The sequence below is a fragment of the Haliotis cracherodii genome, unplaced genomic scaffold (genome assembly GCF_022045235.1).
Source record: "Haliotis cracherodii isolate W230 unplaced genomic scaffold, xgHalCrac1.p SCAF_17, whole genome shotgun sequence".
NCBI lineage: Eukaryota > Metazoa > Mollusca > Gastropoda > Lepetellida > Haliotidae > Haliotis > Haliotis cracherodii.
The window spans coordinates 2,068,276-2,084,805 of record NW_027266272.1 but is presented as its reverse complement, the minus strand read 5'-3'; the positions used below and the strand labels follow the sequence as shown (position 1 = coordinate 2,084,805).

Here is a 16,530-nt window from a genome sequence, read left to right as displayed (position 1 = left end):
TCCATTAACTATGTTGTTCATACATATCCAAAGTGCGGGTGTAATTCTTTGTGTTTTCCCTACCATGTTAATTGTTCACCTGGAAAAAAAACATCGGAACGTTTGGTACAAGTTAAAATAGGGAACTGCATCGGACTTCATGTTTGTGACTGATGCATCAAATTTGGAAATGTCCTCCACATGTCTACCATAAAAACTTTTTGAAAGCTTTACTGAGGCCTTGAATGTTGTAACCTTAATCAAACAACTTCTGAGTAAGAGTTGTATGACACTCTTTGAAACCTTGGGTTGATAGAGCATGCTCGATCGTATCTCAAGAGTTGTGAAACGTAAACACCAAAGGCTGGAGCTATTGAAATATCGCTCGACCTGTAGGGAAAGTTGACTATTGGAAAGTTGAACTCATCACTCTTGTCATACAGCCTTGTGGAGAGTGTTTTGTCTCTCGGAATCTTTGTGCATAGATCTAAACATGAAACAGATAAGGCAGTCTCACTGGTCTCCTTTTTTCTAGTTCAGTTGGGTATATCAGTAGAAGGGAATTGGCTATTTGAGTGTTATTGAACAATATGAAATCATCGATATACCTGAAGCTTAAGTTACACTTAAATATACATAAAGAAACTGTTCTGCCAAATCTTACATTGCTGGGTATATTATTTATTCATTTTCTGAAAGTTTTACACGAAAAATAGCGAGCGAATAGAGATTTTTTATGACAATGGAAATGTTTTTGGTGCTTTTATTCAGCAAATGTTGAATAGCACTAATATTAGAATGATTCCACGATTTCAAAACGTTTATATCATTTGCATGAGATTTGATTATTGCACAAAGCAGTGAAACTCATTTGTCAATACTAGGACCTCTTCCCGAGGGGTTCGGTCGTTGCGCCACAAGTGGCTATTACGAGTTATATCCCTTCTACGTCCCTCCTTCTGACCAATCAGATTCCACTCTGATATCACTCGCATTTGCTTCAAACAAAATACCACCGCCCTGTCTTGACGGGAGGACGCCAAGGACCACTTCGTGACAAGACCCGGAATGGCGAATGTTCTTAATCGAACAGCAAGGATAACCAACCCAGATTTTGTCGTCCTCCTATGAAGGAACACGTTTTTTTGTCATTACAGTGAATTGTATATTGAGAATCTTGGACCATCATATTGGTAACAGTTTCCTATCAAGCGATCATATGTCCCTAAAATTCAATTGTGTGTGTGTTAATCTATACATCTGCATACCAACTCACTTTGATCTAAGGTCGTACACAATAGCTTATTACTTGTTCTCTTTCTAGAAGCTAAATTCTATGTATTATCATCAAACTGCTGTACCTAATCATTGCATAGATTACTAAATTCAAAATTGAAATTGTTCTTATGTATTACATGTAAATAAGACCTGATCAGTTAATAAACATATTCCTTTACATAATTTGTTATGTCATCTTTTACATACAGTACGTTGATATAAATTCTTATTTTAAAGTGTCCTCTCATTGATGTTACATATACTCCATATGTATTTACTTTCTTGTACGTATGTATACACCAATACATAAACATTCTTCGTCAGGTAATGGTGTTACACTTAGTGACCTCGTTCTACAGACAAAGACACTTCTGTGTTGAGTCCAACTCCTCCCTGTCTGATGAGAAACTCTACCTGACCCATGAAGCTATACAGACAGGACTGCGACAGGAGACGAATGTGTCGCCTATAGAACTCCCTGCGATGCTTGGGCTGACGTGTGTGTCGTTGACACGTGAAGAGTCTGCCTTCGCACATATTGCTCTTTTCAACAAAACAATGTGCTATTCAGCACAAAGACTAATTATGTCCACACAGGTCGCATAATAATATTTCAAGTATATACCACAGAGAAGCAGTTCGTCTTGCTGAAGGTAACACCGGCTGTTACATTCGTGTATATAAACAGTGAAAGAGGTATATATTAATGCGCGCACGCACGCACGCACACACGCGCACACACAGACACACATGCACACACACACACACACACACACACACACACACACAGACACATAGATGTACCCTAGGTACAATGGCATATTCAGTAGAAGACCAAAACCCCCTTGCTTCACAGGTCATTCTAAAACACATGATGTTATAGACACAGGTAAGGGGAAGGATTGACACAGGTAAGGTGAAGGATTGACACAGGTAAGGTGAAGGACTGACACAGGTAAGGTGAAGGACTGACACAGGTAAGGTGAAGGACTGACACAGGTAAGGTGAAGGATAGACACAGGTAAGGTGAAGGATTGACACAGTAAAGGTGAAGGATTGACACAGGTAAGGTGAAGGATTGACACAGGTCAGGTGAGTATTCGGCACTTTCTCCTTCTTCCACACTTCTCAGGATACATAGAATGAATGGTGCTAGGGATTTCGTAGCGTTATAAACTTTGAAGTCAACTATTGGAAATGTTACTCGTAATAACTCCTATAGGTGACACCTATAATGCATGATCACATGTGGTTGGTGACCCTCATTTATGCATGATCCTTGACACCACCTGTACAATAACTTAGTTGCCTGAGTCCAAATAGTATGATTACGTCTTGTGGAGAAATGCATTGTCATATACAATGTTTTAGTTTTTGAGGAGGTTTCTGGTATAAATATTCCAATGATACGTAACACGAAAAAACAACACTTATACATGTACATGCCTGTCGGTGAAAAAATGCTATTACTCGAGTGTGTTTCCGTAACTTCAAATATCTGGAATATTCAACAAAGTTATATTTAAATGTGCTGTTGAAAATGGAAGGACACGAGTGTAGCCATGCAATATATGATTATTAAAACATATATATCAGTGTTCTGAATAGACAAATATTGGTAGTTGATTTCAAATTTACTTTATTATTCAGCACCCACCTGAAAGGGAGGCAACTCTGCCACCCGCACTCATAACACAGTCATGATACAGCCGTTGACGAGTATTACACATGACACAGTTTACTGCTGATAAGATAACATATACCTGTCTAACGCTGCGTTACAACAAGGAAGTCATCACGTTCCTTACATGGATTTGATTGTGTGTCAGCTGTTTGATGTGAAGTTGGATGTAGTTGGATCATTAGGCAATACAATCAGAGGTAGGACAGGTTGTTACATTAAGATGACACTGCAAACCAATGATTACAACGTACCTGGTGAACTACCAAGTGATGCAGGGTGTCGGTAGTGAGGTGCGTTGGATATCGATGTATTTGGAGCCGTCTTCGGTCTATGTTACCCTCAGATACATACACCTTCACAGGGTTTCATGTACAGGTCCTGAAAGGGAGGTTTCCATTTGCTGAATGGGGGAGGGGGAGAGGGGGAGGTGGGAGAGGGAGGGGGAGAGGGAGAGGGAGTGTCTATTCCGTTATCATAGATGTTTTTGCAATGAAGAATGAATTAATTCGTTGGGTTCCAAAGCTTCTGGCATCTGATCATAAACGTACCAGGCACGTTATGTGATAAGATTCGTCTGTAGATGATCCAGAAAAAAATGTGATTATAGATGATTATGGGTGAAACCTGGGTTTGCTTGTGGAAAAAACAGTCATTGTCATAACCACGAATGTGTCTTTGGACTCCTTCAGCACTAACATCATTCTCCTGATCTGGCTCCGTCAGCCTTCCATCTGTTGCCAAACATGCCAGACTCTCGCCGGAACCCATTTCGACTCGAATGATGACGTCATAGCAGCGGCGGAGAACTCTTTGGACAACCAAGAGAAGCACTTTCAACATTGCTGGAAAAAGTGTTTCCATTCCCGAAGAGGATTCTGTTGAAGAATACAGTTTAATATCTGCAGGTCAAGTCTTTCTGTGTGAGGCTCAGAACGCTCCCCGGATAAGGTGGCTTCCATCTACCGGATTCCTTGCGAATAACAAGGTTTGCTGCAAAACAGTACCGATGAAATGCAAACCAAAAATATATACGACGGTAACACTGCGCCTTAAATAGCATGAAAGTTATTTATTTGTCCACACCAACCAGTGACCATAATTTCAGACATTGCCATGAAGGGTAGCAATATTTGTTTTATAAACTCTCATGTAAGTGTTGGTGTTTTAATGCCTGTTGTTACAAGGGGGTCTGCGCTATAAACTGAACAGCCTTACATTCGCACGTGAAGTTCGCGCGTGTCAGGTTAACCTACTTAAGTCTTTCTACAACATGACCAATTCAAATGAAAAGTCTTCATCACGAGCGTATCTTTATGTAGCAGTTATTAACCGGAATATACAATGAAAATCTGTAAAAATTTCTTAAAGCAATGTTCGTTATGCTCTTGGTATTGCTATTCAGGTGATTCCAAATACAAATAATAAAATCAACAGAACGAGCTAAATTTTTCATTACAATGCGGTACATGATGAAATTAACAGGTGATCTTAAAACCTTGGTATTATGATTATTGCAAGTCCTACAAAGTTGGGGCTGGAATTCAAGCTTCATAATGTAAAAGAGATGGTTGAGATCATGCAACTGTCGGTCACATTATTATTTCAGTGACAATGAAAATATTTCAGAATAGACGTTTTGAGACTACCCCTCTGTTCCACGACCCCATTGTGACATTGAAGGCATTGAAAACATTAACAACTACATGCCATCATTGATGAATTGTTGCTTTCGGATTTATATTCATTTTGCATTTCATCGGTACGATTTTGCAGCAAACGGACTATACCCAAAGAGTACATGTATGCGTCAGTGAATATGTTTGTTTTATGTTTTGCGATATGGGGTCATGACTAAATTTTACAGGTCCATCCATCCGTTTTTACAGCAATTTTGCTCTTTACTTGTTTAAAAGAAAAATAGTTTTGCATATTCATTATCATTTGACTCATGTGACTTTTCGGAGTGTTCACGTGTATTCTAGACCCGCATGTGTCTCATAATATAATTTGAAATTCCGATATACGTTTTAAAATTTGGATTAAACATATTTCCAGCAGCTATTGAAAATCTGGAACGAAGCTGAGATTATAATTACTATATTCCATATACTTGTGTATTCCACAGAACCGAGCCAGTGTATCATACAACTAAATTATAAACTTAAGCATTGTCACTCTCAATATTTGTGGTTATCAAAATCAATGTTTTTTATGATCGAATAGACCTTGATACCGAGCATCTGAATGAATGTTTCCCCAGACTAGACCACCCCAACATGTGGAGGAAGTGGCGAGGATCCCTCTTTCTGCTGACATGGATTATACTTCAAGGTACCTTGTGGTAATGTTTATGAAGGAATCATGGAATCTATTGTGTACAAATTCAGTGCTCTAAACGTTGAGATGATTGGTTGATGGAGTTTATCAAAATGTTATATTTATCACATTCATCCTCAGTAAGATGACAGTCTCCTTTATAGCTAAATGTAGATTGAACTTGTAGATATAACACTGGATATTAAACATGGGAAGATATTAACAACCGAATGAAATATATAAAGGGTTGCCCAGTTGGAGTTTCTGGGATATAAAGTAATTTTTGGGAGGAAATGGTTGGCATTTGGAGATACAATGATACAATGCAATAGCTGGTAAATAACATAGTTTGCAAAATGCATCTTCTATGTCCTTTACCGATGCAATTTACCTGTATAAGAATCATCGATGTCTGCAGAAGGAAACTCTTCTGATATATCTGGAGCTGTTGTAAATGTTAGTTGGTATTATCCAGTGCAACATTTTTCGAACTGGTAAACATGATGATGTTTTGAAGCCACTTCCTGTAAAGTTGTAAGGCATATGGCCCAAAAGGCCAAAGGGACAAGTCGACGCTTTACATTTGTCAACCATGGTTAGATGTGAAAATTATCCATTTTGATAAATGTTGTGGTAAGATAGGCAACATATTCATAAAAAAGCTTCGATTACGTTCTGATATTAATCTGTGAAGTGGATAAGGTGACGCGAGTGAAGTACATCGCTGTAAAAAGAAACGTGTTTGAGTAGCAAATACAGCTCCATAATATATCTTAAGATTATTTTCGGTGTTTACTTAATTCAAATCGACAGCCATTTTATGGCATTGTCAACCCAAGCCAATTCAATCCTTTTTGTCGGGATGAATTTGCGTTCGGATCCAAATGCAGTAGCACCTTCTAAACTACAGGTAACGTGGCACTGCATGGTATGTGTATCTCCCAAATAGCTAGCAACTGCAATATTCTACTCTGGACATTGATTCCTGACACAAATCGACAATGACTTTGGTTTCTGCACGGCTGACATATATACACCTTGATCTTCATGGGAGCTGGGGTCACCGGACAATGTCCTTAGCTATGTTCTGGCTTAACAGGGAAGGGCAGCTGATAAATCACAACAATTTTAGTTTTTCATGTCTTCGACAGGAGCCCTCATCCAGATCTGTACTTACATGATTATTGAGATATATATTCTAGATGTGATTCATTTACAAGCATAATTCCGTATTTGGCTCAAACTAAATATAAACACCTCGTCATAAATATGGCACCACCCACTTTTTTCACAAAGTAAAACTGGATCTTCAAGCTCATAAAAATGGTGCTTAGAACAGGCACATTAAACTGTTTATATGGCCTCATGTGAGCGTTCAGTCAATCAATCAATCTTTATTGTATGAAAGGCCATTGGCCCATATACACATACAGATAAACAATATTATTTACAGCTGTACAGCGCAGTATATAATTATTTGATAACTAATATGATGCTTGACATATAATAGAGGTATTGTAATAACAGTGGTAATAACCACAGTGGCAGCAGTCGTAGTATAAAATACAAAAGGAATACAAAAGGAATGGGATGGAAATATGAAGTTTTACGTCGCAAAGGCTTTCAGCCATAGCGCGACGTTCAATACAAAAGGATCTATCAGAAATATACTCATCATGTCAGGACAATTTGGCAATTTAAATGTATATGCATTTCTAGTAGAAACAAACAGACAAAAATGAAATGTAGATACTCCTGATCTAGATGTGAAAGTTTCAAAACAACTAATTATTTCTGGACATATCGGATTTACTAAGTAGTTTACTACGCACTCGTAGACTTTGATAGATGTATTGTAATATCTTAGTTAATTTTTGACTAGGGATACCATTAAAAGATAATATTTTGTTCATGGAATAGTGGTTCTTAGTTATATCAGGCATATATTTCAATCTTAGGTTGTCGTAAATTGGACATAAACAAAAAATGTAATTCGTTATCAATATGGTTTTCGCAGAATGGACAAAAACGCATATCCTTATAGAGGAGAAGCGACCCCTGTTGCACATCAAATCATTTAACCCTAGCCTAAGTTTAATAAATGTGTCTCTAATTTTTCTCTCTGTTATAGTATGCAGGTAAACCTCTGGTGTTAGACAATATTTAAAGGTTTTATAGACGCCGTAGCGTGTACTGTTATCTAGTGACGACCTCCAATTTTGAGTAAACACATCAATTGCTACCTGCTTAAAAGAGCTAAGAAAATACATTTTGTCTCCAACGCTTTGATTAAGCCAAACATATCCAAATCCGTGAGAGAAGAGTAAATGCTTAATGTTTGATGCCCAGGTTACGTAACCAACACTATCACGATAGACAAGCATTTCGTAGCATTTTTTTGGGATTCGTTCCCGCGACATCTCTAATTTTGAGCCAGTGTCTGAGTAAACGTCAGAAAATTGACAACACAAGACCGAATTTGAGCATTAATTGAGGGTTTAATTGTAACAAACTAAAGTTCAGTAAAATCACCGTGAAATAAGGTGAAATAAGTATGGCTGCCGGAGTAGTTACAACAGACACACAGCACAGTTCACATTTCATTAATGTCGACACACTAGTAAGGTCCACAATGACTTGCTAACTCATTTTCTGGTGTAACCGCCTCGCACTTGGATAACATGTTCTACACGCCCTCTCATGTTGGTCACCAGACGTCTGAATCTCTGTTTGTGTATCTGCTGCCACTCATCATGCAATGCATGGGTCAATTCCTGAAGGTTCTGAACTGGAGGATCCCTTGCTCTCACCCTACGTCCCAAAATGTCCCACAAATGTTCAGTAGGATCAATGTCTGGACTTCTGGCAGGCCAGGGTAGTGTCTCAATGGCGTTGTGTTGGAGATGCTGAACAACAGCTCGAGCTCGATGTGGTCTGGCATTATCGTCCATGAAGACTGGACGTGTGGCGAGAATATGGTTATCGAATTGAGGCACAACAACACCGTCCAGGATCAAGTTCTTGTACCTCTGTCCATTCAGTGTTCCGGGAGCTGTGATGAGGTCAAGTTTACAATCATAGGAACAACACCCCCACCCCCACACCATGACGGATCCACATCAGCTTGAATGTTCCTCTGATCATATGCTGTGCCTCTCTGCCTCCAAACTCGTGCCCTCCCGTCTGTAGGATGCAGCCAAAATCTGCTTTCATCGGACCAGTGGATCCTTCTCCATGTCCTCAGGTTCCAGCGAGCACGTGCTTGGCACCAGGCTAAACGGGCATAGCGGTGCTGATTTGTGAGGAGTGGAGGTCTGATTGGTCGTCTTGCTCTCAATCCTGCAGAATTAAGGCGTCGTCTTATGGTGCTGATTGACACTCTGTTGTATGGATGCCATCTATGTCGCAGCTCTGTACAAGTAGACTTTGAGCTTCGTCTGGCTTGGCGTACGAGAGCACGATCTTCCCTGTCATTGTCATTTTTTCACCTCGGTGCATCCTTCACTTCACCGGAAGCAGTATGCTTACGTATTAGCCTGCTGATGACAGTGTGATTAATGTTCAGTTGTGCTGCAATAGCACGACATGACATACCAGTCTGGTGCATACCAATAATTTGCCATCTTTGGTTCAGAGGCACTGGACGCTTGGGCATGTCACTGGTTGGTCAAAATAAAGCTTAATTTATGCCTAAAACCAAATTTTAGCTGTGTCTGCCAACATAACATACGCCAAAAGAGCATACTGCATTTTTAGCAAACCGACCCCCGGTACAAGCATGCACGTGCAGCTCGGAACAGGGTGTGTTTGTAATATTATGTTAACAGATGGTGTAGTACATGAAATATGTACTTGTAGTTTAAAAAACCGAAAATTATCTTTTCTACTTTTACTTTAAAATATGTGGTGCGATATTTATGACGAGGTGTATATTTTAGAAGATGTCGATACTGTGTAAAAAAACACTTAACCCTCGAAGACCTGGTGAGTTTCACACTAAAATTATGGAGATTATTTACAAAAGATGGAATACAATAATGGATAATTATAATCAATTGAAAGTTGATATCAGAGAGTTATTTGAAATTCGTAAATTGGACATTTATTAATATCTCCTGCATATACTAAATAAACTATCTAAACCATTTGATTGTTACATTACTCAGGATGTACATGCGTCGTAGGGACCTGGGTCAGAATAAGTCCCTTGGACTCACTGCGTGCTGTTTGAGGCGACGGAGATGTATCGCCGATTTTTTGCTTGTTTGCGTGTCATCGTACCCCAACAAAGTGGAATGTAGCTAGTAGCCACTTGATTATATACAGACCGCCGAGGAAAAGCTGGAATATTCCTGATTGCAGCGTTTAACATTCCAAATGCTACCATTATTGACATAAAGAGCATGCTTGTTAACTCTGTGTCTGTGAGGGAGTGGGGCAGGGGTGACACCGCACCTTGCCGTTGTCTCCCTTACCCGTTTGTCAGGGACTTGAATCCCAAGATTATGATCCTTGGCCTTTCCACTGCAAAGTTAGTTTGTTTTAGCTCCGAATGAGGAAGCACTGATGCAATGAGTACGTGAGTGAATGTTACAGCCAGCAATAGCGAATTGCAAGTAACATGTCTGTGAATGTTATGGAAATTGCAACCAAACAACTCATAATTCTATGAATGAACGAAGTTTGCATTTTCTCACTTGGGATAAACATAACGTAAAACGATAAACATGAAAGGTATATGGTTTTGCGAACCTTGTTGTCAGAGTGTATGTGCAATTTTTGTTTCATGCGTCTAGGAAAAGTGAGTTGACAAGGTATGGATGTAGCAAACGGTATTTGGCTGTCAAGATCTCTTATTGTAGGTAACGACCCACTGTCGTAAATGCCATGTTAATCAGCAGGAACTGATGAGAGAGTGTGTGGGTGGGTGGGTTTGGGTGAGTGAGTGTGTTAGAATGTACCTGGTTTGCGTTTGCATTAATTGGAATAAACACCATTTACATGTATGTAATCACATAAGCATTCGACTTTTAATTCACTCACACCTTAGCCTCAGTCAATATGCACGTACAGTTCTGTGTACAGCTGTCTCTGGCCTGAGACAAAGGACTGCCTGTTACAACTTCCCACTGACGGTCGATCCTCTGTGTGCCGCTACAGAGATGCTTCTTCCTACCATGTTTACACTCGGGGTGTCCTCTGACGTCACATGTCACAGTGAAATAGCTGGAGCAAGCTTAAGCCACAAGGGAGTAGACGAAATCAGACGTTGCTGTCAACAGCGTGAGAAGGATACCGTGACAGATTACTGCCTCCCTGCCATGAAGAACCAACTCCCGGATCACTACTACCTGGACTTTGTGAACACGTGCACGGCGGCTACAAGATGTCAGCTGTCAACACCTGGTGGTATGGTGCAGCACACTGCTGGTGAAGACTATGTAACATTCACGTTTGAATGTGTGCACCGTGAGTAGTGTCCATTATAAATTAATGTGTCAACTACGTATATATGTCATTTATAATTAAACAGGAAATAAGGAAACGCTAAGATCAATGCCGATTGTGTTCATATATAACGTGACAGGACTTCTTATGAGATTTACGCGCATGTTATGAAAGCCCTTATAGCATGTGATGTAGTTAGTCATTGGAACCCATTGTACATGTATGTAGTGTTTGTTCGCTTGTTGTTTAACGCCGCACTCAGCAATATGTCAGTTATATGATGGCGGACTGTAAATTATCGAGTCTGGAACAAGCAGTGCAGTGATTGAATTTGTGAGCCACGATCCACACCTTTGGGGTACACGCCATCGACAAAGGCACCAACTTTGTCATGCAGTACACATGCAGTGCAGCGAAAGTCTTGTACTCTATTTGTTGCCCATTCCTTCATTTTAAGAACGTCACTTATTTCAGGGTAGACATGTCTGTGGCCAGTCATAACACAGATTGTTAATTTGCTACTACAAACAAGTCCCACAAGTCTTTCAAAAGGTGTATCCATTTCACGGCTACTTTTAATGAGATGGAGGTATCACTATCTATATCTTCAAGGTGCTGTAAATGTAACCAAGTTGTTTTCGACCGTCGGCTCAACGGTTTGCAGCAAAGGAACGTTGGCCCAACGTTCGATTAACGTCCGAATAGAATCTTGGATCATTTTTATATTTAAACATAATTATTATAATATTTCAAAATTTTCATATTGCAACACATAGTTACATGTTAATACTAATATGTATTTCATTTATTAATATTATATTTCATAATGTCTTGAAACTCAGAGAAAGTCTACACAGATCTGCAAATATTTATTGACAACTGGTTATTTCTTAACCAGTTTGTACCTAGTTAACTGAATCTAATTCCGTTCTTTTGTATTAATTAGCTCCCCGCTGTAGTGAATACGTGATAAATATGGACAAATAATGGGAGGCGACCATGTCATTAATTTCTCTAAAATAACAACAACAACGATACTACGTCCACCCTTTAGTGATCGAAAAATGAACTTGCGCGGTTACGTACATCGGCGAAGCTACCTGAATCGATCAGTAGGCGTCCGCTTTTTATATTGTTATCATTTATATGGAATGCTGAAGGTATTAGAGAGCCTCTTTCTGAATTGGTCAGTTCTGATTGATTTATTTTGTATTTCTGACCGTCACAAGCCAAAGCAAAAGTTGACCTCTTCAATCGATATTATCAAGTACAACGTGATTCTGATTGCTTGCTCGCTGTCCACTCTTCACTGCAACTCATGCCATATCTATATCTAATCAGCTGCTCGGTGTGGGTGAAAGGGAAGAGGAAATACATTTATTATTCGATAAATAACATGATGTAAGAAACGTCATTCGTTCCTTTAAATCTCTGATGTTTTTGAAATCATGTTGACAATGGCTTCTGTTTTAAATACCTATTTACAGCGAATACCAGTAAGTGTACCATCGCCTTAGAAGAATAACTTTAATGACTTGCCCAACCTTTTCAGAGGACACGGTGCTGCACATCCAACATGATTCTACACACACAGGACAGGAGGTGTACCTGTACAACGACCAACATGACGGGGCGGCCCATGCTAACTGTCTAGCATACTCTCATGAGTGTAACTCCCATGTCATAATACAACTTGCTGCAACCCGAGTTGTGTCACCCGCCTGCAGTGTGGACTTCACTGATGGGGATGTGTCAACCAAGGTGGACTGTAGGAACCCACCTGCATCAAGAAACTGTTCCAGCGCAATGTTTGAAAGCAAGTCCAACTATGTTAACATGTCAATATTCATGACAGTCGATCCTGGACGTCAAGAAAAAGAGTTTCTGTGGATACGAGCGAAAGGTAAGGGGTTTCTAAGATATATGCTAAAAGTTTTAAAATGTCTTTTACAATAAGTGTACACTGCTGTAAAGGTGTTTCTTCTGACACCTTTGCGACAAATCCATGAATAATAATCACATCAGTGGCAAAATGCTTTTGGGTGTTTCTAGTCACTATGAGTGAGGAATATATTTGGAAAATGAAGCGTTTTCCCCGTAAAGCATGTATTCTAAATCCTCGAACACCATATATCAATATACAGGACGATTTTATGGTTTGTTATCAGCTGTCTGATAACTCAGTTTTTCTCAATGTTGTATTAAAGTCAGATGGATGAAAACAGGTCATGTGTTGGATTTGTATCACGTGTTCTTCCACAATGAATCTATGCCTGGAGACCGAATATCATTCAACTCGATCGAATGCTAAAGTATTGACGAAAACCACCATGAGCCTTTTTATCACAGGAAATAATACCCTTATCATAGACCGTTGGTGCGCACACATAAACGTACATTGTTACTGCAAGAGGGGCTGATATTGTACATGATTCGAGGTATTGTCACAATGTCATGAACTCTAAATTTGTAGCGGATACAGGTGAGAATGTTACCGTCGTCTGTGGAGCCAACATATCTTCAGATGTGTCACTGAACTGCCCAACGTCTGCATCAACTACGTCAACGTCTGCCTCAACTACGTCAACGTCTGCCTCAACTACTACGACATCAACTACCTCAACTACAACTACTAATGTTGCTGCTACCACTGCCACACCTACTACACAGACCTCCAATAATGCCTCCAATAATGCCTCCAGCAAACACACACCGGTAGCGGTAACATGTATGTTCCCCTTAGAATTCGAGGATCCGGATTTCGTGACCCTGAACAGAACCAATAAATCTTGGACATAAAACATGTGTACATAAGCACGAACCTACGAAGTTGATATACTCGATTAAATATTCCTGCTAGTTGTATTCAGAGTCAGAAACTGTTATTGTTTTTATCAATCATCTGATATTGCCTGACATTCAAATTACATCAAATGCCAAATGTGCTTGTCGTGAAAGGCGAGTGGCCATTTGTTTGACATGTGTACGACTCATGAACACAGGTGAACACGGCAGGTGACTGGTTGTTTGCAAGCCACTGGTTTGGCAGTCTTACAATTCAAACTGTCCCCTGACACTACAGCTGCAGAGTGACTCCAGAAAGCCAACAACTATACCAAACAACAACAACAATAACCCATTATCGTTGTTATATTGAGAGACCCGTGAAGATACGGGTTTGAATCGGTCTTCAGCAACCCATGCTTGCCGTCAAAGTGACTATGCTTGTCGTAAGAGGCTCGCTGACTTGGTTGATGCATGTCATCGTATCCCAATTGCGTGGATCGATGCTCATGATGTCAATCACTGGATTGTCTGGTCCAGACTCAATTATATTCAGACCGCCGCCATAAAGCTAGAATATTGCTGAGTGCGGCGTTAAACAAAAAACAAACAAACAGACAAATATATTGCAAGATAATGATATGGTGTCTTTTATCTTCTTGTACAGGTGTGCCATGCAATACAATACCCATAACACTGGGCGTATCCGTGGCTGTTCTGATCGTTGGCTTTGTTTCGGGTTGGATAATGTCGAGGTAAATCCTGGTATTTCTTTATTTGGTATCTCAGAAAATGACATCAGTATCCAACACAAAAAACATGTGCATTGAATTATGTTTTATTCTGTGTATGAGCAACAACTTACAAACGTTTCAACTTATATATATTACGACAAATTTTGTTTCTCTACCTGACCAGCCTAGTGCTTACGATGTTGAATGTATAGTTATTGTGGAAACCTTTATTTCCCAGGTGTTTCTATCAACGGCAGACAAGGAAGAATGGTGCAGATGTTTACAACACGACCTCAACTATGGAAGAAGAACATACATACAGCACAGTTCAACCTACCAGCGCGCCAACATATGCTAACACCTCCTATGAATATCACAATGAATAAAAAATGGGCATAATAATAAAGATACATATTTCCTTTCCTTTTGGTTTGTATTTACATTTTTGAAGCACAATGGTGTCGTTTAGTTGCTGATATTAATTTACAGTGTTGCAGAAGTAAATCAATTTCGTTGAGTTACTCAGTGACTAAGACGTAACGCTGCTTTCGTTTTATCAATATCCCCATCAAAAAGGGGACTTCACACTTGGTTCCTATATTCATGTAAATAACCACAGAAGGTTTTAATGCTTCTTCTAAATACGTTATAATGACGGCAGTATTGATATCGTTACTTTTAAAATTAAATTACATGATATAAATTCTCTGAAACTTCATATAAAATCTATGAACGGTTCTGTGCATAAACATTCAAAATTGTTGGCAAACTCTGTACCAAACTGTAGAACATTTGTTATAGGATATTTGTTATGGGCAATTACTTTGCTTGTATATATTTTTGTAGATATGACAAGGTCTCATTAATACCTGATGGACAAGAAAGGAATTCACAGAAAGTTTATGACAGAAGGATTGGTGCCGTCATTTTCAACAAAACCGAATGTTCTTTATCATCCCCAATCCTGATGTGTATCGTCGTTTAATGATTCATTCGATTGAAGTTGAAGACGAGATCAATGTGGTTGTATCTGACAGTGCCGTCCGTGAACCACCACCCCACTTCCCCACCCCTTAGAATTATCTAAACGATACAAATAACTCTCTTCGTTGAGAGCGGGGTTTGATGCTGGGTCGGTATCGAATGTCCAAAACTGGCCACAAAAACCAACAAAGTATAGTAACATTCCACAGGTCTTCATCAACCCATGCTTGCGGTAAACAACGACTATGCTTGTCCTAAGAGGCGACTTACGGTATCGGGTTGTCAAGCTCGCTGACTTGGTTGATGCATGTCATCGATCCCAGTTGTGTGGATCGATGCGCATGATATTAATCACTGGATTGTCTGGTCAAGACTCGATTATATACAGAGTGCGCCGTTTAACAACCAGCCAACCAAACCAACAAGAAGGTCAGGGCCGTTCAGATAACCTTGACATGCAACTCTCGTTAACAACGGCTTTCGATCTTCCTGCTGCAGATACATGCCCTCACAAAAGTTTTATAAAATCGTCAATAGTTTGATGTACACCTATATTATTTTATTACTTGACCTCTTATGTGATATAATGGATATTACCGACTGAAAACAATGATCTGGAAGAGCTACTGGCTGTAAAATATACTTTCTCCATATCGGCTAATCGGCCCTGTTTGTGGATAGGTAATAGACTAATAAAATAAAAGACAGTACATGACATGGACCTGAAATAAAATATGTTTTGGCGTCATATGTTGTGTATTAGATGATGGTTATGCCCTGAATTGTCAGAATGTTGGATCACGAGGACTGAACGGTAGAGCGTTTCGTGATACACCAGGGTTTTGGACACTGGCTGGTTATACCAAACACTGATATGAGAAATTAGGATATGCAAATACAAATGTATACATAAAAGTATGGAAGGTAGTGGAGGAAACAAATCGAATTAGTTGTTAATCGGGTCTGATTGTTCTCAACATGTTACGATATTGCATAGACAATACGAATTTGCATCATTGATTGAGTTATTGTAAACTGAAGAATACCAAATATTTCCATATAATGTGTCAACTTCCACATACCCACCAAATTCAAATATACCTCCTGTGTGAAGTATTATACACTTGAAAACTTACCGCCAAGTATTGCTAATAAATAACGTAAACTCAATAATCAGTCTCAGGTACTTGCCGAAACACATATTTGGCGAAATAAAGTTGAAAACTTGTGTGTTGTAGTGTATTATGTCATGTCAGCTTGATGTTGGAAGGGATGCATGTCTTAGGCGTTTACCACCCTGGTCAAACCCACGAGTATGGGTAT

General features: G+C 39.4%; 1 protein-coding gene across 1 annotated transcript; it reads left to right on the top strand.

Annotated features, from left to right (window-relative positions):
* Positions 1–10,419: 10,419 nt before the first annotated feature.
* On the top strand, positions 10,420–14,609 carry LOC139464227 (uncharacterized). Its single transcript, XM_071245751.1, has 5 exons — positions 10,420–10,726; positions 12,258–12,608; positions 13,179–13,430; positions 14,145–14,244; positions 14,462–14,609. The coding sequence occupies exons 1-5, from the start codon at positions 10,420–10,422 to the stop codon at positions 14,607–14,609; spliced, it is 1,158 nt and encodes a 385-aa protein (XP_071101852.1).
* The last annotated feature ends 1,921 nt before the right edge of the window (positions 14,610–16,530 follow it).

What these genes read in the sequence shown, in the direction of transcription:
- LOC139464227 (XM_071245751.1), top strand. Translation starts at nt 10,420, where the DNA reads ATGCTTCTTCCTACCATGTTTACACTCGGGGTGTCCTCTGACGTCACA. An exon ending in TCTGTGGATACGAGCGAAAG is followed by an intron (nt 12,609 to 13,178) that starts GTAAGGGGTTTC and finishes CTAAATTTGTAG; the next exon opens with CGGATACAGGTGAGAATGTT. An exon ending in TCGGGTTGGATAATGTCGAG is followed by an intron (nt 14,245 to 14,461) that starts GTAAATCCTGGT and finishes TTTATTTCCCAG; the next exon opens with GTGTTTCTATCAACGGCAGA.